This window comes from Tribolium madens, unplaced genomic scaffold (genome assembly GCF_015345945.1).
Source record: "Tribolium madens isolate multiple individuals breed KSU strain unplaced genomic scaffold, Tmad_KSU_1.1 Scaffold_2;HRSCAF=44;Tcas5.2_LGX, whole genome shotgun sequence".
NCBI lineage: Eukaryota > Metazoa > Arthropoda > Insecta > Coleoptera > Tenebrionidae > Tribolium > Tribolium madens.
This window is the reverse complement of record NW_025400995.1, coordinates 4,914,131-4,935,749: the sequence shown is the minus strand read 5'-3', so window position 1 is coordinate 4,935,749 and position 21,619 is coordinate 4,914,131. Positions and strand designations below refer to the sequence as shown.

General features: G+C 37.0%; 6 protein-coding genes across 13 annotated transcripts in view; 4 read left to right on the top strand and 2 right to left on the bottom strand.

Moving 5' to 3' along the window:
* LOC123006471 (protein eva-1) overlaps positions 1-6,384 on the top strand; it is a 63,961-nt gene extending 57,577 nt beyond the window's left edge. For 2 of the 7 annotated variants that reach the window (XM_044400982.1, XM_044400979.1), the window contains exons 2-9: positions 1,805-2,013; positions 2,354-2,392; positions 2,953-3,091; positions 3,149-3,298; positions 3,834-3,977; positions 4,026-4,283; positions 5,145-5,339; positions 5,462-6,384. In XM_044400982.1, coding sequence (XP_044256917.1) covers positions 1,805-2,013; positions 2,354-2,392; positions 2,953-3,091; positions 3,149-3,298; positions 3,834-3,977; positions 4,026-4,283; positions 5,145-5,339; positions 5,462-5,835 — 1,508 coding nt within the window. In that variant the 3' untranslated portion in view covers positions 5,836-6,384. Of the gene's footprint in view, positions 1-1,792; positions 2,014-2,353; positions 2,393-2,952; positions 3,092-3,148; positions 3,299-3,833; positions 3,978-4,025; positions 4,284-5,144; positions 5,340-5,461 lie in introns of all 7 variants that reach the window. The other 5 variants (XM_044400981.1, XM_044400978.1, XM_044400984.1 and 2 more) reach the window with 4 other exon arrangements.
* LOC123006472 (prion-like-(Q/N-rich) domain-bearing protein 25) lies at positions 4,316-8,787 on the bottom strand. The gene is made up of 8 exons (XM_044400986.1): positions 8,691-8,787; positions 8,087-8,209; positions 7,760-8,035; positions 7,309-7,713; positions 7,104-7,256; positions 6,822-7,052; positions 6,638-6,775; positions 4,316-6,587 (listed from the first exon to the last, which is right to left on the bottom strand). The coding sequence occupies exons 1-8, from the start codon at positions 8,734-8,736 to the stop codon at positions 6,376-6,378; spliced, it is 1,584 nt and encodes a 527-aa protein (XP_044256921.1). The 5' UTR covers positions 8,737-8,787; the 3' UTR covers positions 4,316-6,375.
* Positions 8,788-8,868: 81 nt separating this feature from the next.
* Positions 8,869-11,036, bottom strand: LOC123006411 (SET and MYND domain-containing protein 4). Its single transcript, XM_044400867.1, has 3 exons — positions 10,702-11,036; positions 9,146-10,656; positions 8,869-9,098 (listed from the first exon to the last, which is right to left on the bottom strand). The coding sequence occupies exons 1-3, from the start codon at positions 10,982-10,984 to the stop codon at positions 8,892-8,894; spliced, it is 2,001 nt and encodes a 666-aa protein (XP_044256802.1). The 5' UTR covers positions 10,985-11,036; the 3' UTR covers positions 8,869-8,891.
* Positions 11,037-11,420: 384 nt separating this feature from the next.
* Positions 11,421-13,323, top strand: LOC123006598 (solute carrier family 41 member 1-like). Its single transcript, XM_044401188.1, has 3 exons — positions 11,421-11,585; positions 11,632-11,748; positions 11,800-13,323. Exons 2-3 carry the CDS (start codon positions 11,656-11,658, stop codon positions 13,144-13,146), a joined length of 1,440 nt encoding a protein of 479 aa, XP_044257123.1. The 5' UTR covers positions 11,421-11,585; positions 11,632-11,655; the 3' UTR covers positions 13,147-13,323.
* Positions 13,324-13,473: 150 nt separating this feature from the next.
* On the top strand, positions 13,474-16,775 carry LOC123006597 (solute carrier family 41 member 1-like). 2 transcript variants are annotated; one of them, XM_044401186.1, is made up of 5 exons: positions 13,474-13,818; positions 14,903-15,224; positions 15,277-15,456; positions 15,510-15,801; positions 15,855-16,775. In XM_044401186.1, exons 1-5 carry the CDS (start codon positions 13,808-13,810, stop codon positions 16,559-16,561), a joined length of 1,512 nt encoding a protein of 503 aa, XP_044257121.1. In that variant the 5' UTR covers positions 13,474-13,807; the 3' UTR covers positions 16,562-16,775. The 2 variants fall into 2 exon arrangements, with proteins under 2 accessions (XP_044257121.1, XP_044257122.1); XM_044401187.1 differs by lacking the exon at positions 13,474-13,818 and adding an exon at positions 13,882-14,844.
* A 452-nt stretch (positions 16,776-17,227) lies between these two features.
* LOC123006172 (EH domain-containing protein 3-like) lies at positions 17,228-20,074 on the top strand. The gene is made up of 2 exons (XM_044400447.1): positions 17,228-18,739; positions 19,492-20,074. Exons 1-2 carry the CDS (start codon positions 17,341-17,343, stop codon positions 19,689-19,691), a joined length of 1,599 nt encoding a protein of 532 aa, XP_044256382.1. The 5' UTR covers positions 17,228-17,340; the 3' UTR covers positions 19,692-20,074.
* Positions 20,075-21,619: the final 1,545 nt, after the last annotated feature.

Here is a 21,619-nt window from a genome sequence, read left to right as displayed (position 1 = left end):
CCCACTGCTGCTGTTATGTCTGACAAAAGCTGCATTTGCAGGATCGTATCGATGCTCCTGATTTGACCATGTCTTAGTCAAACGTGTTGTTTATCAGTAGTCACCCTTTGAGCGACGTAATTTCGATAATGAATTCGTTGTCACTTATTTTCCCTAATAATTATAACCAAGCGTTTTTAAACGTCATCCTATATCACTTTGCAAAAACTCTACCCTCATTTATCATATCGAGGATCTTGTAATTATTTTTACTCAAGCTTTCCACTATCGCCACCCTTAAACCAAAAACCAATTCTCTCTAACCGTACCACTCTAACTTGTTTCCAACTTGATGCATGCCTTAATTGGCTCTGCGCCCCAACTTCTGAATAAATAAAGTGCCAAAATAAAATAACAACCGCAACACAAATTAAATTCATGCTTACTACCCCTAACATTCTTTTATCATCAAGACGCAACTCTTTACAACAAGATAAAACTTTCAAGGCAATTTGAATGAACACAGCCACAACAGACTATGACATCAATAGATGTACCCACATTCATCAACCCCTGATGGCTCAAACAATCCCAAATCATTTTATTCCTCCCCCTTCTTCCGGATATTCTTACGCAACAAAATATTTACCACTCTTACACAAACAAATGCTTCAACTCTAATTAAGTCACTCGAGCTTAAATTGGTTTCTTCAATCTCTGCCGGTATTACGTGCTAATTTTTAAATTACTTGAAGTTATTTAAGTAAAGATTTATTTGGTATTTAAATACAAGACATTTTTAAACTTAAATTGTAAACTTAAATTGACTTTAAAATACTTAGAACATTTAAAAAGTAAATGAGGACATTTTCTACATTATGCTAATATATTCGGGTCTTCTCATTTTTTATTTTAGCGAAAAATTTATACAAAACATTTTTAGCAATATTAAATTAATTTTAGTTCAAATAAAATTTGCCCGGCGCATCCACCATTTTGTACAATTTTTTTTTTTTTTAATGGGATAACTAGTAAAATGGTGCTTAAACTTTCAAATTAGGAAGTATGTATAGTTAGGAATTTTGTGGTATGCTTTAAATGGAGCGTAAAATTTTGTATTTGCGTTCACAAATTTGGACGAAAAGTTTTGTGACATGCTGTCAGATAGAGGGTTTTCGAAAAGTTCAAAACAATGTTGATAATGGCGTTATCTCGTTTGTGATATACACTGTATTGAAGGAACATATCGAATACACTAATCTGGATTATTGTCGACTTTTTCTATAATTTAAAAACTGTTTTTCTGGTTGAACTTAAACTTTAGACGCGATAAGTTTGTGATTGAGAGTGTGATTAATGGATGCTATAAAACTGCTGTCGTGCAATTTAAACTGCTGACTAATCATTCAGATTGTCAAAAAGACATACGAAATTCTTAATTGAAAAACTGGATTATACTTCGTCTACATATTTGATTAGGTTCGTGGTGATTCAATTAATTTTCTATAAAGTTCTTTTAAAAGTATTAAGGATTCCGGGTAGTGCGTTATTAAATTAAAATCAGAAACATTTGGAATTAAAAGTATAATGTGATATGTACAATAAAAATTGAAACTTATCTTACTTGCAGTGAGACACGATATTAACATTTATACGCACATCTGCAACACAAAACGAGCGCAAGGTGATTTATGCAGAATTGCAAAGCATAATAATTTTAAGCTTCTAATAACTGTACTAACTTGGGATTTTCTCTTTTCTTTCTGGTGGTGGTGTATTGGGTACGGTGTTCGTCTGGTCTTCATGGGTACAGCTTTGTTATCAGGAACTCTGAGGACGTACCAGCGAGCCGGTTGTGATGATGAAGTTGTGACTCTTCGATGTCCCCCCGGAACAAGTATTTCGATCGAAATTGCCCAATATGGAAAATCAGCTCCGTCCAAATCATTATGTGGCCCTAAAACAACCCAATCTTCGATTTCCAAAACATCATACAATTACAACGTTTCCTGCCTTTGGCCCAATTCATTACAGGTCAGTATTCAAAAATGTTCCAAAACTAATGCAAATTTGTACTAATTATGTAACATAATTAACATCTTCTAGGTATTACTTGTACAGTTGAGAAACTAATACATATTTGATTGCAGACTTTGCTTCAATAACCAACAGATTAATTAATACCGAAGGTTATTTATTTGTATTTAATTGAAAATTTTGGTGTTTTTTTTTTCTATTTTTTTCTATTTACGTGAAAATGATAAACAGCGGGATAATCCGCTTACAAAGTCTTGTTGAATATGAGCTTTATGTATAATAGAGCAGTAGAGATACAAGTAAACATTTGAAAAGCTTAGCTTGTGCTTATTTACAGACCAAATGGGAGGAAGTAGCTCAAGGAACATGGGGGAGAGTAAGTGATCATTATGTATAATAATAACAGAGGCGGCTCGTGGCCTGATCATGTAAGGAGCACCAAAAAAATGGCAATTTGACACGAGCCGACTCTGTGAATATGATTTTATAGGCTGAAGGCACTGTGGGTTAAGGCAATCGAAAGAACACTGCTCTTGGCTGTTTTTATTCTTCCGCTTTGCTGCATTATTTTTTACATCATCATTTCACCACACAATTGGACTCTTAAAGGGATTTATTTTAAATGTTCTGTCACTCATGGTTTATTTTTATTATAGATTTAGTACTCGTATTAGCATGAGCTATTTTTGTGGAATAAGTTTGCTGCAATTTTAGCTAGATTTTCGCCGACGTGCTATTGAGTGAGAAGAGCGTGAGTTTTGGCAAAACCATCCGGAAGTGGTTAGAAATAGTGTAAATAACAGTGTAAATAACGTAATGTTTGTAACGTACTAACATAAAGCATGCAGGTATGTGTGATGTTTTCGCAACCGCTTTGGCAGTGATTTACTTAATCATCTGAAGGGTTATACAGCCGATCTGACTGACGGTACCTAGTACTCGTTGTTGCAGACTGTCGTGGAGGCATGCCAGAAGAAGCGTCAGTGCAAGTTTAAAACGTCCCCGAAGACATTTGGTGGAGATCCCTGTCCGGGTGTTCGCAAATATGTCGAAGTAGCTTATAAGTGTAGACCGTGTAAGTATGAAAAATGCATTGAAAATTTATAGAAATCGACGGCAGAGGATTTTTCAGATGAGTTTCGAAGTAAAGTGGCCTGCGAGAATGAACGAATTCAATTGAAGTGCAATCCCAACTCAAGGGTTGCCGTATACAGCGCCAGCTACGGGAGGACGGAATACGAAAGCATTCAATGTCCCCAGCCTCAAGGCGTGCGCGAAGAGAGTAAGTTGATTATGCGATTCTTATATAAATTGCAACCAGTTGCGATTAACCAAACATCACGCTATTTTATTGCCATATCGTACATCATTAGTGATCAATATCCGCATTTTATCGCCTTACAATATGGTATTTTGTTTTGAAACGCGCAAAATAAAAGAACATTCTGTGAAAGCTGTAACTCTGCCAATAAACACCAATACAAAAATAATGTTTTCACCGACGAGCCAAAAGTTTAGCGGCCTTGGACCAAACTTAATTAGCCACCTTCAACTTTTTCATTAACTGTTATTGAACCAGCACCGACAAGTAACCTATCACAATAGTTTCTAAATCTTTTTAAAGACATTATATTCAATTATGCAAGTAAAATGTTGGATGCATTTGATTCCCTAAAATCTAAATTCGGTGTAATTGAAGACTCATCTGCAGACAGTAGTATCAGGTTTAGTCGAAAATAGTCGCGCGTTTTGACGTGTTTACTGCATTTAAAGTGACAAGCGTGAAGGCTCACTTTAAACCCTTTGTGCACTTGCAGCGTGCTTGGTGAGTTACGCTACCGAAACTGTGATGCAGCTTTGCCATGGCAAGCGGAGTTGTGAATTATCAGCCGACATAAGTACTTTTGGCAGCCCCTGTCGACCGGAGTCCCGCATGTATCTAAAAGTGATCTACACCTGCGGTAAGTAATTTAAATGAAATTATTGGATTGGTTGACATTCTCGTGCAGTTCCCCGAAAAGTACTAAAGGAGCAGTACGAGGGGCGTCTCGAACCTGACGAAATCGAATCCGATCAAGAGTTTTCAACCGATGAGGACGACGATTTTGAGCCGTACGATGCCGGGAATAACGAGTATATTAGAGAGTCAGCTGCTTCTCCTCCTGCTTCCAACATCGACGGTGGCGGAAAAGGGGATAATTTAACTAAGGACTCGCCCAACGTTAACGCTAAGAGTCCTGCCCACAAGTCAAACGGACTTGATCTTGGTGAGTTTGCATGTTTACTTGGGGTAGTGGTGCAAATACCTCGACTTGTGTAGAAACATAAATATAAACCCAATATTTCGCTGAGAAGCTTACTACTTTTTACTCTCATGTGGTTATGCTTTCAACGCCAAAAGTGTAAATAATGTTGTTCACGACTTTGACGTGGGAAAGGGTTAAATGAGTAAAACTAAACTGTCGTTTATTTAATTTCTTGTATTTTCATACAGGGTGGAACGAACACAATTGCTTAATTCTAATTTATTAAAAAACTACGCACTCTAGAAGTGCGTAATAATTTAATAAAATCTACTTACAAAAAGAGCTGTTTTGTAGCCTGAATTTAAGAGTTTTACGATCAGTTTGACATTTTTCTGTTTCACCTTGTACAATGTGCATTAAATATACCGTAACGTTATCGCGTAGCAACGTAACATGCTAAAATTTTTGTCCCGGTGCCAAATTTGAGTGTTCCTTAATATCAGTGCACAAAGGCACCTTGTAAATAAAATTCGCGTTCCTCGCATTCCCGCTTTGTATAAATTACGTGATCAATTATCTTGATGTGAGTTTGTAGAATTACATTAAATGTCACACAAGTCGATGTTGTGTAGTTGTAGAAGTTTGTAAATGCATGTCGGCTGTAATATTGCTTGGTGTTTCGATGAGGCTGTTTGGCTTGGTGCAATGCAACCGACATAGGAGCTCCGCGGTATGGTCCGCGGTCGTGTATATAGCCGGACAAATTAGGGGTGGAGTCCATTAACAACAATCTCCACAGAGTGACCACCGCCGCATGCTTCACCACAAGACACAATCACATCGAAATAAATCGAATCGACTTGATCTGATATTTGGTTGCAGCGTCCTTTCAGCCTTACACAACTCCTCGTACTAACCTGTTCCGCCCATCCCGAGTTCCCGCCGTGCAGAAAACTACTAAAGACATGCAAGCCGACGATTTCCCAGATCCCAACTGCACGATCACGATCTATGCAGAGAAAACTAGAGTCGTCGGATTCATTTCCGAATGGATAAATGCGTACACGTTCATTTCACGTAAGTATCGGTAAAAACTTTGGCTGCTACCGCCCGTGGCCTCCGCTCTGCTGTGCACCCTTAGCGCCGCATGCAAAAGCAAGAGCTTTTTCGGCGTTTTCTGACTCAGGGCCGGTTTCTAGAGAACCAAGAGCGGTTTTACCTGTACCTGATTGTGAGCATCGCCGCCGCCATCCTCCTTTGTCTAACAGTCCTCGTGGGCCGTCTTCTGGTGCAGCGGCACCGTGCCCGTCGCGAGGCCAAGTTCCACGCCACCAACGTCGACCATTCGCTACCCAATGGGTTCACGGATGATATCAGCGAAGTGGACGCGGACATAGATTTGACGACACCGTTGCCGACGGTAGCCATCCACTCGGTAGTGCCTGTGGGCAGCATCGCCGAGGTGGTGCGATATCCCCACGTCCACTCGCACACGCTACGGAGGCCTCCCCAGGACACAGATGTTCCCAGGAGTCTCAGCGGCGGCTCCAATAGCCACTATTACTACGGGTGACCAGAATGCCCGGGGCGCGGATCGGCGGTGCCGACCTCCCCCACGACATCTGCGTGCCCGGGCCAACGTACCTATTGCTTTTAGTGACGCTCAGTGCCGCGATCAGTGACCCAGACCAAAGATACTCATCCTCTCCTCAAGACTTTGTGAATTATTTCGTTATACCGGTCGAATGAATTATAATTACAAGCGCCATCTCGTCATCTTGCGGCAATAGGCAGGAAAATTTGCCCATGCCATAATTCCCGCGATTAAATAAATGCTCCTCCTGTGGAACCTTATCCCCAATAGATATGTTGTTCTTAATTGTTATAGTGTATTGTTCAAAGGTGGATTGCAAAATAACTGCAGCTTGTAATTATAATTTACACAAACACTTTGTTAATATCTTAAATGACTAATTGATATCAAAAAATTGTTTATATACTAAACTGGATCTTTATATAAAAAAGAAAACAGAGTACGTATATACATTAAATACGTGTACACATGTCTTTATGTTGTTTCTATAAAATATTGTGTTTGTATAATAAAAGGAAATTAACTAAAGACTGATAAAACGCTTTTCAACATTAAAATAGTTACAACAAGGAAATTTCCTGCTACGATATCACTTGAAGAACATTTGTTTTCGCTCAATGTATAACCAGTAGGACACTGACATTTCCGATTACGACACTGAATGGAATCCCCGAAGGTTTTATTTAATGAAAGTTTACATTCCAAATCACTGTTACAATAACCACCATATTCTAAAATAAATCACGTCAATACCTCTATACTAATCAATTTAAATACCAACCTGTCTTTTGATAACATATGTTATTATAGGGAATACGATCACTTTGACAGTTGCAAATACCGTCAACACATTCCGAATATGTGATTCCTGTTGAACACTGAACATCTAACGTACACTCACCTCCCAGATTGTGAATTACTGAAATTTTTACTGAATTATGTACAACTGTGTAACAGTGTCTTACTGGAATAGCATGCATTTTCCTGCTGGATGTACTCTTCCAAGCATTGACACACATTGTTAATGCAAGAAGAATGCTTTACTCCACAAGGAAATTTCTCGTCACATGAGTCACCAAGACCTGGAAGACATTGGTCATCTACTACAACAGCTGCACCACGACACTGACACGTCTCGTCAACACAAAAACTGTTTTTTGGATTGTTACATTGATAATCAGCCGAACATTCCGGTTCTAAATAAAAGAAAACAGTCAAATCAGTATAACCAACTCATGACTTACTACCATCACTCCCATTCCAAATACACAAGGCATTGTCTAGACCAAATTTTGCAGTTTTACTACAACTGCATGTTTCATTTGACGTGCAGTAGACACGCGAACCCCACGCGTAGCACCACTCTTTGGAAAGACAGTTGGTGTTAGTCTGACTTATGGCTAAAAATTTTGATTAATTGAAGAACACTTGGTAGAATATAGTCAGTCATACTTTTGACACACTTTTGATTGCCATCGGCAACGAAATAATAATCGCGACAATAGCAAACACCATCTTGGCATTTTCCTGGTTTTAGGGGACAGTCACTATCTTTTGTACATTCAGCTTTGACTCCTAATTCTGCTATACAAGCTGTTGCATCTGCATTGAAAAAATATTGTTTTTTGCAAATACAAGTGCCGGTTTTTTCGTAACATTCAGAGTTTGGAATATTATTACAATCGTCATTTGTTGTGCACGTGATGACATCTGTGGCCTTCTTCGCGATTTCTTCTTCGATTTCTTCCTCGTTTTCATCCAGCGTTAAATATGATTTTCGCTCTTTGCATTTTCCAAGTATACAGGCTGTATTTTCAGCTTTGCAGTCGATATCCAAGGCGCAAAGGTCGCCCTTTTCTACATTTAATTGAATTAGGAAGGGTTAAGAAAAATTGTAACTTACTTGAAGCAATTTTTCTACAATCAGTATTGTCTCTTTGATAATACCCTTCGCTACAGGCGCATTTACCACTTAAACAACTAAGAGATTGGAGATTGTAGCCATCGAAACAATCGATATTTTCAGAGCAGTCTTCCCCAAGTCCCACGTATTTTCTGCAGACTCCAAGGTACCACCGGTATCCTTTTTTACATCTACAAACATTAGCACACTCGCTATTTTCTCCTAACCACTCGCATTGAGTATTTTCTGAGCATTCTCCATTATATTCAGTTACATCTTAAACACCACTTTGAGAATAAAATTAAATATTAGAAGAGCACTGCATACAAGGTAAGCATTCTTTCTCTTCCGAGTCTAGTATGTATCCTAATGGACACTCACAAGTGCCTTTATTGCAAGTAGTGTTAAATACTTGACAGTCATCATCCGTAGAACAGCAATTTGCAATTTCTGAAATCCGTTTTAATTATTATTACTTTATAAGTTATGATTCACAGCAACAGATTATCTTATCATAACAAACACCTGAAGTAACACCTGGTATTGTGGCTCACTAATTTACTTATTGATCCGATTTCACATAGATTTATTGATTTTACAATAGCAGGTGTTCTATCTTGTTATCTACAATGTAATTTATATGTTAATTCACCCATAATGAGGGGTTAATTGGCCGTTAAACAGTAATTCCCGATTGAAAACTTTTGCTCCGATATTTAATTAGCAAACATCCAAAATGCTAATTTGAAGTCAGATCACGGATAATTAATTTGCATTAGCTTTTATAAATTTTCTACCTCTGAATTATTTATTTTCATATATAAAATTTTATTTGGTTTTAATGTCAATAGGTGCTAAAATTTAAAAAACTGTTTTCTATGAATTTCATTACAATATTATTACATATAAAAATATTTTAATGAGCACATACCTGTGAACGTTAGAATTAACATAATATAATTAATAAAGTAATTCATTTCACTATTACTAGGCACAATCACATTGACAGTTAGATCGATAATGTGGCGGTTAATCAACCTAGATTCAAGTGGAGGAGTTAAGTACTTCTCCCACTGCGAACAATTTAGATAAAAATCAAAAATTAAGAAACTGATAACTTTATTCCGAAAAATTACAATTTTTGTACATAATTATATTGTTTGTTTCCCAAATGAACAAAAAGGGTCTTTAAACGTTGCTGCACCTTTATCATATCAGGACACGGAGGTCTTGAATATTTATACAGTATGTCTAAAGATTGCATAAAAAGCTTCATAGCTTCACGTGTTTCACCAGCACTGTACATATCTTCAGCTTTTGGTAACATTACGGCCAGTTGCTACAAATAAACAATAAAATTTGAGCTATAATTTGTAGCCTACTTACTGAAAGTCCTTTCAAGGAAGGAAAAATTTTAGTAACACTATCGCAGTAGTCACACTGGAAATAAGGGCACATGTCGTCTTTATATAATGTGAATTCGAAAGGGCAGTTTTCAGTTTGACACCCAATTTTGATTTGATTGGGGTCCAAATACTCGAAAAGGGGCCATTCCTGTTGACAGGGGGTACAATAACATTCAAACCAATAGCGGCTTTGGAGAGTTACTCTTCTTTCTTCGGCTTCCATGGAACTATACAAGGGACCATAATTTTCGTAAATTATTTCTCCAGCTTTAATTGGTTTTATTGTTCGTACTATCATTCGATTTCCTATGTTATACCTGACTATACTAGGGTCACAGGAGTGATTAAAAAGTGCCAAAGTTGGGTACAGACCAGCTCCTATATATTCACTTTTGTAGTAACACTGTATCCCGTTAGTCACCATTTCTTGATTTATATTTCTAAGTTCGGATATTTCATGCGAGTTAAATTGAAGAATTTGCAAGTGTCGCAGAATTAAACTCGCAATAAAAACCTCTTCTTCTGTCACAACATCATCCTTAATATTTTCCCCAATAAAATATCCCGCAAATTTCAAAAGCCGCAACAAATAAATCGCCATTACGGAATAATGCACCAATTCCCCTTTTTTTCTCAAATGTTCATTTCGACAGAGGAAAAAAGCGGCATTATAATCATCAGATCGATAAATCTGACTCTTAATTGGCACTTTCTTGCAATTGTCTTTCAAAAAATCTTTCAACAATTTTTTCTTCTGTAGGAAAAACCCGTGCGGCTTTTGCGAGATCATCCTCAGAGCCATTGCACAATTGATTGAAGCTCCAGAGTGAAACAACACCGGTTGAGCTTTACATTCATATTTATGAAAAGTTAAATGTGCTTGTCTTTCACAGTTGAGGCTGCAAAAAACCACATGACCGCAATTACGACACGCAACGGGTTGTTGCGTGGAGGTACAACAAAACTGGCAATTCATTAAAACATTTTCCTGGGATATGACAGCACAGTGAGGAGTTTCCTCAACGATTATAGTACCAGTATCAAAACTTTCAACAGCGCGGGCAAAACGGCCCAACAGTGGATCAAAATCGAAATAAACATTTTTGTGTGCGGCTACATACTCTTTATTGCCATTAGTGAAAAGGTCTGAATTTGAAATTGGTATAATTTGGTTTTTCTCTGAGCATGTTTTTTTCTTCTTGCGTGATTCTTGTATTTCTGATATTTTTTTCACTAGGTTTTTTTCATCAAACTCGGCATGTTTTAAGCTAGAGATTGCTAAATTATAAGCCTCTTCCGCGTATTTCTCATTCTGTAACGCGTCGTAACATTTGGCTTTCCTCAACCAAATTTTATAGTGCAATTTTAGGGGATAATTACCGACGGCAATAACATAATCAATATCGTCGAAGACTTTCCGGAATTGTTCTTGTTCGAAAAAAGCTGCGCTGCGATTTGAAATTAAAATTGTCAGCAACTCTCTACCATCGTCTAAAAATACAAATGAGGCCTAATAAGAGTTGATTCTTCATTTACCTGTGTCTTGCGGACAAACAATTATTCCCTCATTGTATGCGTGTAAGGCTTCTTCGTATTTTTTAGTAGCGAAAAAATTATTTCCGAGGATTTTTGCTTCTTGAGCTTGTTTGAAGTTTTTTCCGTGATTAATCGGTGTGATTGGAACTGTTTGGGCAATATTGTACAACATTTTAATCCGTTCATCGTCACGTGTCGTTGATTTAAATTTTTCAACATCTTCTTCCGATAAAGTGGCAATTGCTTTTTCACAATACTTTTGAAAAATACTACTTTTGGCCATGATGAAAAAGAACACGAGAACTAAATGAGATGACCTGCTACCGGTTCTGTGTTAGCCGGTTGTTTATTTTCAGACACCAAGCGTTCTATTTTTAAGTCAATTGAAATTGTTGCTTTGCTACGCTGTACGCATGCAACGAAATCGACTAACACTTTATTTAAAAAAAGGTATTTTATGTGTGATTTTTTTACCTTCCAAACAGGGTCATTACGGACCTGTCTTTGTGACGGTTTGCGTCCACACTAAATGTCAATGTCCATCTATCATATCTGCCCCAATTATTTCTTTATATAAATATTAAAAGAAAAAAATCAATATTTATTTAATGTTGTTTGTTTCATTCAAATTAAATTTGAATTTCATTAATGATTATAATCGTCTAGGGATATTGGATGAGCTGTGTTGGTCCTCCCGACTAAATCAAATATCCCGCTAGGTGTCAGTTTTGACGTTTTGTGTTAAAATGTTTTGGATTACTTACATTTTAATTTGTGTACGTGTTAATCTGATATTTAATCGTTTTCCTATACTTTTGCGTAACTTGTTTCTTTTATTGTGATTGAATAGTAAAAATGATGATACTTACAATGACGACTTTAAGGTTAGTTTTTTGTGTTACAAAATTGAAATAATAAGGGTTTTTACAGGGGCGGAAATAGTTTCTATTTAAAATGGACTTAAGACGTAATATAAAACATCGTAAACAAAGGCTGGCTGATAAATTAGATGGGTCGATCAACATGAATCCACGATATCAGGAACCTGTAAGTATTTTTTTTTTGTATATGTTGTGTAATTATTGAACCGGCTTATAGTGGGATGAAGAAGGGGCTTCAGACACTTGTACCTTACTAGAGAAAAACAATTTAATTCAACCCGAAGTTGTGACTTTACAAAAAGAGTCATTATGGGCCACTTCTATCCAAATGTTCATTCCATTCCTGCTTGCTGGTTTTGGAATGGTCGCTGCGAGTCTTCTTCTCGATAAAGTTCAACACTGGACCGTATACCAAGAAGTGTCTGAAGTATACATCCTCGTACCCGCCTTATTAGGCCTTAAAGGCAATTTAGAAATGACTTTGGCGTCTAGACTGTCAACACATGCAAACTTGGGTCATCTAGACACCCGTCAACAAATGTTAAGTCTGATAGTTGGTAACTTGGCTCTTATTTTATGTCAAGCCATCGTCGTGGGGTTTCTAGCATCACTAGCTGCCGTTATTTTCGGTTGGGTGCCATCTGGTGTGATAAACGTAAACCACGCACTTGTTCTATGTGCCAGTAGTATTGTTACAGCTTTTGGTGCTAGTTTTATCCTAGGTTTAGTAATGGTCGGGGTAATACTATTTTCGCGATATTTTAATATCAATCCTGATAATGTAGCGACTCCTATCGCCGCTAGTTTAGGTGATCTCACAACTTTGGCATGTCTATCGTGGCTCGCCTCGGTATTTTATCATAGTATGGACAGCCATCCGTGGCTGACTTCTGTTATTATTTTTCTAGGACTGATTCTAGTGCCAGTTTGGGCTTGGATTGCGAGCCGAAACGAGTATACTTGTACTGTATTGTTTAGTGGTTGGTCTCCTGTCATTGCTGCGATGATTATAAGCAGCGTCGGGGGTTTGATTTTAGATTTTACTGTTTCGCAGTATAAAGGTGTAGCTGTTTTTCAACTAGTCATTAATGGAGTTGGTGGAAACTTAGTCGCTGTACAAGCAAGTCGCATTTCAACTGAACTTCACAGCAAAGCGAAACCTGGAAAATTACCAAATCATATGCAAGTCTGCATTACTCCTTGCTCAGCATTCTGTGATAGTCGTGAGACAAGTCATGCCGGGACTGCGCGCATGCTCATGCTTATGGTCATTCCGGGACATCTTATTTTCTCATACACTATTAGTTATCTTCAAGCCGGTCATACTTCTTTCACCTTAATTTTTATGGTTGTTTATCTAATTGCGGCACTTCTTCAAGTCCTTTTGTTACTCTACATCGCACAAGTGATGACTTTAAGTATGTGGAAACATAACATCGATCCTGACAATTCTGCCATTCCTTATCTAACAGCATTAGGAGATCTTCTCGGGACTTTACTTCTTGGCATAGCTTTCCAATTTTTGTTCCTTATCGGTGACCGAGATAGCGACGTTGGTGATTAATCTAAAAAACTAATATGAATTCTAAAAGGCCACTTGTGATGATTAAATAACTACTTTCAATGTACGTTTATAATAAATTTCCACTTGCTTCATTGGTGCTATTCTTATGTACATACGATATATATCAATATTATTATATACAGTACCGAGATAAATAAATTTTCTATTTCATTGTAACGCTTGGTTTTTTATTTTTGGGAATTACACAGGGTGTTCGTAAAATTGTTACTCTAGTTGGGCAGTGGTTGCGGAAGGAAACTGCTACAAGATTAGTGGATCCGTACACCAGTTGCAAATAGTAACTCAAGGCTCTTGCTCATAGCAAATTCATGGACCATTTTCACGCATTTAAACGACGCTATGAGGGCGTAATAGCATAATGACCATAATAACTTGGGGCCATTGCTGGACAATTGCGCAGAAAGCAGTTTGGAGTAAGACTCACAATTGTAAGGTGCAATAAAATTCAAAACATAGCAAAGTTTGAAATAAAAAACCACGTCTTATTCCAACTCACAACAAACTTAATGATCAACTGGACAAAATTCTATCGTCATCAAATTTAAGTGTATTGTGATTATAAATGTATTCCCACGAGAAGGATGGATTTTGAGCAAAATAACAAACTAATTTGCACTAGTAGAAACAAAAAGCGTTGCAGATGACCACGGGGTAAGTGTTTTTGTTTTTTTTTTATAAGAGTCTTTCTTTAAATTTCTCGTGCTTTAAGTGCCACATTGCTTCCAAGTTAGATTTAGTTTCAGGTCTGTGTCAGAAGTTGACTTACTTTTTACTAGAGCACAGGAAATTTGCTATTATATTCAATAAGATTAACCTAGGCAATAGGCGCTTTCAAATTATGTAAGTCATAGCACCGTTTCCCGCCAATCTATTCTCGATTTAAACATTTCCCTAATCAAAGCATTTTTCCCCTTCAATAAAAATAACTGTGTTATCCACTTACCACAAAGTCTTTGAACGTTTCCGAAATTTCGGCTTGTTTGATGACCAGGTAATTATTTCATAAAAACAGGCAAATTTAATGTACCACGTAAAATTGTAATGTCAAGGCGATTTTAATGAAATTGTCGCTCGGAAAATTATTTTATCATTTAGATATTAGCACACTTTACTCAAATTTGCTTTGACTACAAATTGCTTCCGCTTGAAATTTTTGTAACCGAAAAAAAATGTAATTTTTACGTAACATTGCCATGATAGTGCATGCGTCTGAATAGTATGGAGTGCCAAACAAACCCACGCGTCGCAAAGGGCACCAGGTCAATGTAAAAAATTTCATATCATCTCATCACTAAAAAAATCGTGTCAGTATTTAAAAAAGTTGCGTAATATTTGCGACAATTATTCAACATTACACTTGACTCGTTTTGAATGAACGTCCGTTGTCGGTGTCCTTAGCCCTTTTTTTAATCAAAAACTGGTTGCTCTCCGTCTGGTCCCACCCTTTCCCGCCAAATAATTTTGCTTTTGACCTTTGAATGGACCTCATCATTGCCCTTTGCGCAGCCGTGTCGCCTGTAACAACCGGCGTCGAGACGTTTTTCATGATTTCCAGACGTAGACAAAATCGATAGAATCAGTTCATCACATGATGTAGTCGCGTGTATGTTAGACGGGCTCTTGAGCCTAAAAAATTACCAGAACGCAACATAATCCAAGAACTCATTATCATCCTAGGTACTAGTGTTGCATGGTAGCGACTTTTGCAAAAATCCAGCCGATTTTCGTGTTTTAGTGAAGAAAACTATGGATCTAAAGCCATGGGCAGTATCAATCATGTTCAGCTTTCGCGAAGATCCTCAGATACACCGAGCCCATCAAGTGCCTTCGATACCGGTCCTCCAATTGATACGGAAATAACCCTCGTCAAGTCTCCACAGGATAATAGTGATAATGATAATGGAAGACTTCCAGATGTTGTTGTTGAAGCAAAGATTTATGATGATGAAGATCAGATCCAGGAGACGTATTTTTCGATTGCAATACAAGTCTTTATTCCATTTCTCATAGCAGGATTTGGAATGGTCTTTGCTGGGTTAGTTTTAGACAAAATACAGGTACTGTAACCGCCACGTCGCAAAAACAAATTTTCAAATTTTCTTTCTCCAGCATTGGCCAGTATTTGAAGAAATCACAGAACTAGTAATATTGGTACCTGCACTTTTGGGCTTAAAAGGCAACTTAGAAATGACGCTAGCGTCACGATTATCAACACAAGCTAATCTTGGTCATATGGATACAACTAAACAAAAAATAAGCATTATTGTTGGCAATCTAATACTTATCCAGGTATTAAATTTGCGACAATATTGTGAAAAAAACATTACATTGTTATTTTTCAGTGTCAGGCCATAGTTGTAGGATTTTTGGGGGCTGTAGTCGCCGTTGTAATGGGAGCCATAAAAAGTTACGACGTCGAATTAGATCGTGCTTACTTGTTATGTGCCAGTAGTCTAGTAACAGTGTCAATAGCCAGTTTCGTCTTAGGTTTAATAACAGCTGGCGTTATTGTTTTCTCAAGACATTGTCATATCAATCCTGATAATGTCGCTACTCCAATAGCGGCAAGTTTAGGAGACATCACATCATTAACGTTACTTTCCTGGGTTTCAACCGTACTATATGACTCTCTTGGTAAGACAGTGACCTTTTTCGCGTCACTCCATACTTAGATTTGTATCGATCAGGCACCCAAGACTGGTTAGCACCGTTAATAATCGCTGGCTACATCTTGGCTATCCCCCTTTGGGTCTGGATCGCCAAGAAAAACGTGTATACGAAAGACGTCCTGTACCATGGTTGGACCCCTGTTGTGGTCGCAATGTTGATAAGTTCAATGGGAGGCTTAATCTTGGACTTCATGGTGTCCAGATTCGAAGGCATTGCAGTTTTCCAACCAGTCATCAACGGTGTCGGAGGCAACCTTGTAGCAGTTCAAGCTAGTAGGATTTCAACAGCGTTACATAAACAAGCCGAGTTAGGTATCCTCACATCTGAGTCAATGGTAGATGAAGATAACGTCATTTTCATATCACCTGTAACTAGTTTTTGCGGTAAAGGAGTGCACGCTAGAACAACACGCGTTTTGATGTCAATGGTGATTCCTGGCCACGTCATATTTATCTATACAATTGATTACATGAAAGGTGGAGACACTTCCCTTAGCTCTTTATTTGTAGTGGTATATTTATGTGCAGCTGTGATGCAAGTAGCCACTTTATTGTATGTTGCATACATCATGATACACTGGATGTGGAAGAAGAAAATAGATCCTGACAACTCCGCTATTCCGTATTTAACGTCGATGGGTGATTTGTTAGGAATCTCGTTGTTGGCTATTGCTTTTCAGTTCTTGTATCTTGTTGCCGATCACGATACACCAGGGGATCGTTGAAACGAGGGTGAACAAGCAGATGCCGCGCACTGTGCGACACCTTCTTTGAATACCTCTTTCAGAACTTCTTTGTTGTGATAAAAACACAAAATGACAATAGTTTTTTTAGTATTATTGTTCTCGAAGCTACGGAAGAGTATGTCTTAGATATATTATTTTAATATAGAAGAGTTCAACTATTATAAATGTATTTTTCTTTCATAGAATAAATGATGGCAGACAACTCATTTGTAGTATTAGTCGACAACCCTCTCCTCCTACTGTTCTCAATTCATACAAACTCGTGCGGGGACATCAAGTAGTCACCCTTCAAAGCTATCAACTGACCTCGCATTATTTAATTTAATCAAAATGAGCATATTAATTACATTTCTTACGCAACACATTAGGAACAGGAGTTTATTTATTTAAGGATGACAATTATGTAAATGAAGCGACAATAACAATGGTACGCCCCTCGAGAAAATTTGCTAGGTGTATTGTTGGTTGCATACTATCTGACTTTTTTTGGAAATTTTAATAAAATAATTCATTTTCTATTTTTTTACACAATTTGGTTAAAGAATTGTTTAACTTTGTGAGTACCTAATTGTTTTCCTTACAATTGGTTTAAATTTGACGTTTCTAAAAATGCAACGTTGGCAATAGAGATTCCACTCCCCCCACCGTAAGAGTCGTGTAATCAAATCAGTTAATTAGTGTAGAGATATGTCACTCCGCCCGTTTAGAGAGCATTTCAAGTTATTTATTAAGTAGACAGTGTTATAACTTGTGTCAAAATGTTTAGTTGGTTAACTAGAGACAATAATAAAACCGAAGTGTACGAAAATGTCGTCGAAGGACTTAAAACCATTTACAAAAATAAGCTTCTGCCTTTGGAGCAGCATTATCAGTTCCACGACTTTCACTCGCCCCAACTTGAAGATTCCGACTTCGATGCAAAACCGATGATACTATTAGTTGGTCAGTATTCAACCGGAAAAACTACATTTATCAAATACCTCCTGGAACGAGACTTCCCGGGGATCCGAATCGGTCCTGAACCGACCACAGACAGGTTTATAGCTGTAATGTACGATGATAAAGAGGGAATAATCCCAGGGAATGCCCTCGTCGTTGATCCCAAAAGACAGTTCCGGCCGCTTGGCAAATTTGGGAATGCCTTTTTGAACCGTTTACAATGCTCCCTGGTTAACTCGCCTGTTCTACAGAACATTTCAATCATAGACACCCCTGGCATCCTCTCTGGAGAAAAACAACGAGTTGATCGGGGCTACGACTTCACTGGGGTCCTAGAATGGTTCGCCGAGAGGGTCGACAGAATAATCCTCTTGTTTGACGCTCACAAATTGGACATATCTGATGAATTCAGGCGTTCAATTGAAGCCTTGCGTGGGCATGATGATAAAATCCGGATTGTTCTTAACAAGGCTGACATGATTGACCACCAGCAGCTCATGCGGGTCTATGGAGCGCTGATGTGGTCCCTAGGGAAAGTCCTCCAAACCCCTGAAGTCGCCAGAGTCTACATTGGCTCTTTCTGGGACCAACCACTTCGCTACGATGTCAATCGGCGACTTTTCGAAGACGAGGAACAAGATTTATTTAAAGACTTACAATCTCTTCCCAGAAATGCCGCTCTGCGAAAACTAAACGACTTAATCAAGCGGGCAAGACTAGCCAAAGTTCATGCTTATATTATTTCCGAGCTTCGGAAAGAAATGCCGTCTGTCTTTGGCAAGGATTCGAAAAAGAAAGACCTCATCAAGGGTCTAGGAACGATTTACGAAAGATTGCAAAAGGAGCATCAGATTTCGCCGGGAGATTTCCCCGAAATAAAAAAAATGCAAGAGATTTTGGCCAATCAAGATTTTACAAAGTTTCATCCACTAAAGCCTAAATTGTTGGAAATTGTCGATCGGATGCTGGCCGACGATATTGCTCATTTAATGGCAAAAATTCCATTGGAGGAAGTCAATAATACCGAAACAACGGGTAATGTTAAAGGTGGGGCCTTTGTTAACGTCGAGGACACTGTGTCACCATTTGGGTATAAAAAGGGAGAAGGAATTGATGCCGGAGCTGGCGAAATTGATTGGATCGTCAATAGAGAAAAAGCAAAATACGATCAAATTTTTGATCAAATTGCCACCCCCGATGGCAAAGTCACAGGAATGGGTAAGATATCTTATCAGATAATGTTATATAAGTAATACTTGGTAATCATGAAAACACAAATTTAATCGATTTGTAAACTTAACGATTCTTCGAATTTTATCATATCACTGAGGCGTGACACTTCACGCCAATAAAAAATTAATATTTTCGATTTCGCCTAATTGACACTCTTCCAGTGTCTAATTAGCTTTGCCATTTAGGGTTTTAAAATTTAACGAGAATCACTTTCACATGTGCGACTTACCACCTGAAATATACAAATAAAAGTCTCTTGTGTTTACTAGTTCTGGCCGTAAAATTTCAATTAAAAACTCATAAAATTTTCAGATGTGCTAAAAACTTAAAATTCCTCAATCCGCTCGGTGGTGTCATGCTTATACATATATGTGACATTATCAGTGACTAACTGATACAGAATTTCCTTATTACAAATTTGGTAAAAGTTTTCCGCCGAATTGAGGTAATTAGAACAATAAAAACGGCCTTGTTATAACGGTTATGAAACATTATGCAGAAAAAATTTGCAATTTGGTTTAATATATACGGTCGAAGCGAATTGGAGCTTGATTTTTAATTCATTTTTGTAATCTAAAATCGCTAAGTTGGAATTTTACTGATACAACAACCTGTAAGTTTGTTTGCTCTAAAGATAAGAAATAAGATAAATATACTAATTAAAAAAAGTATTTATTAATACGGTAACACAAACTTAATATTTATTGAATGAATCTGTAATAAAATTTTTGTTTTAGCTGCCAAATCGGAAATGGTTAAATCGAAGTTACCCAATTCTGTGTTGAGTAAAATATGGAAACTGGCCGATGTTGATAAAGACGGAATGCTGGATAATGAAGAATTCGCACTAGCAATGCACTTAATAAATATTAAAATCGACGGAAACGATTTACCATCAGAATTACCAAATCATCTATTACCACCATCAAAACGTTAAATAATACCATCATCCACAAGTGCTATATATTAATTGCATTATCTGTGTGCCTCTTAAGTCAAGAATGTACAAATTTTAGAAGAAACATTGATTTTCTTGATTCCAATACCAAAAAGTTAGTTTTATTAGTTTTCTATCTTTATATTGCAATAACGTAAAATTGTGGCCACAGTAACACTACTGCTGTCTAATATGAACATGTGATAAAAATGCTGTATATATTTGTATTATAAAATAGTGATAAATGACATTTATTTAAATCAACCTACTCATACGTCACCAATTCTGTTGTATTAACATCATTGTTACTTTTTTGTATAGGCACTTGAGGAATTTACACATTGTTGTACGAGTATTTAATTTAATAAAATATTTTAGTTGAATTTTTATTTCATCTAATTCAATTCAAATTGATAGTTCTAGGTGTGTATGCAACCAGTTACAGTTGTGGCATATTATGGGTTGATTGATAGTTTTTTAGGTGTATGCAGCCAGTTAACGTCGTGGCATATTATGGGTTGCCTACCCTAAACTACATAACTATTAAAATCTTTATTCAATCATTATTAACAAAACATGACATGCAAAAAAAAATTAGAAAGTCAAAAAAGGACAAACTGTACACATCCATTTTATTATCTTGTTATTCACGCATTTAATGAGAGTGAATTAACAATTACATTGAACACCTCATCATGTGACAATATTAGTTTGTATACTTGATTTTAGTGACGATGATGTTGATATTGATTTAGTCAGAGCATATTATGGTCTGTGTTGAAAAATAGCCGCAAAATTTTGATTAAATCATATTTCCAGTTTTTAGCACCCATGTGATTCTTCTAAATTAGTTTGAATAATATTCGAAGAAGGAGGAGGCATTATTTAATTACAAAAAATTCTAGTAATTAAAATTTTCTCTGGTGTTTATCGAAGCCAAAGTCTTTCCATATTTGTTTATTTAGCCGTTTCACTGATTTAGATGAAAGATATTTTCAGGGAATTACCATGCCGAAGCAGGATCTTTGAAAATTCCCTGTACATTATTTTTATCGACAAATAATTAACTAGTTATGAGTTAAACTTAATCTTTGATAAAATACAAAAAAAGCAGTATTAGTCACTATTTACTGTAGATTTTTACTTCAATAAGTGGGTGCTCAAAAACAGAATTTAGACATAATTCTTAAATTAGAGTATCAACCATGGTTCATATCATTTGTAACATCTATAGGTATTTGGGTCGATATTCTATTGTGAGCAAGTTAAGTGTTTTATTTTGGTCTTTTATGGTCATGTGTAAAATCAACAGAAGAAAAAATTCTAAAAAACTGCTTGACTTTGAGTACTGCTTGCTTATAATTGATATTATTTATTGTCGATGTTTACATTTAAAGTTAGAAGTTCCATGACGTTGGATTTACAAATAAATGAATCATAATCATAAACTCGAGTGTTACCGTGCCGATAAAAGTTCTGAATCGAAGTGATTTTCGAGGGGTTTTATTGAGAGAAATTTGAATCTTTTCGATAGACTGCTCCCCAAAGATGTCTTCTTTGGGGTGGTATTGTTGCGTGTTGCGTGATTGCTTAAAAGTTAAGTTTAATTTTCCGTTCGTCTGGTAATAATAATTTTGGATCAGTGATTTTGGCATTCGATAATAGCTTGTTTTTGTTTCAAGTTATCTCCCGCAGCCGATTGGCGATTGTGCTGGCGTGCTCGCCAGAGGCGTGCGGCTTGTCTCTTCACGGGGAGCAAATCTTGTTTTATTTTATTTTATGGTTTAGTTTTCCAAAATGTCGGCGTCTACGTCACTGTTTCCGGAAAATGAACAGGCTGTAGTACTTAGTAGTGTAAAGCTTATTGATTATGTTCTAACTATAGCTAATATAGTTGGAGCAAGAAACATCATTTTTGAGCCAAGCGA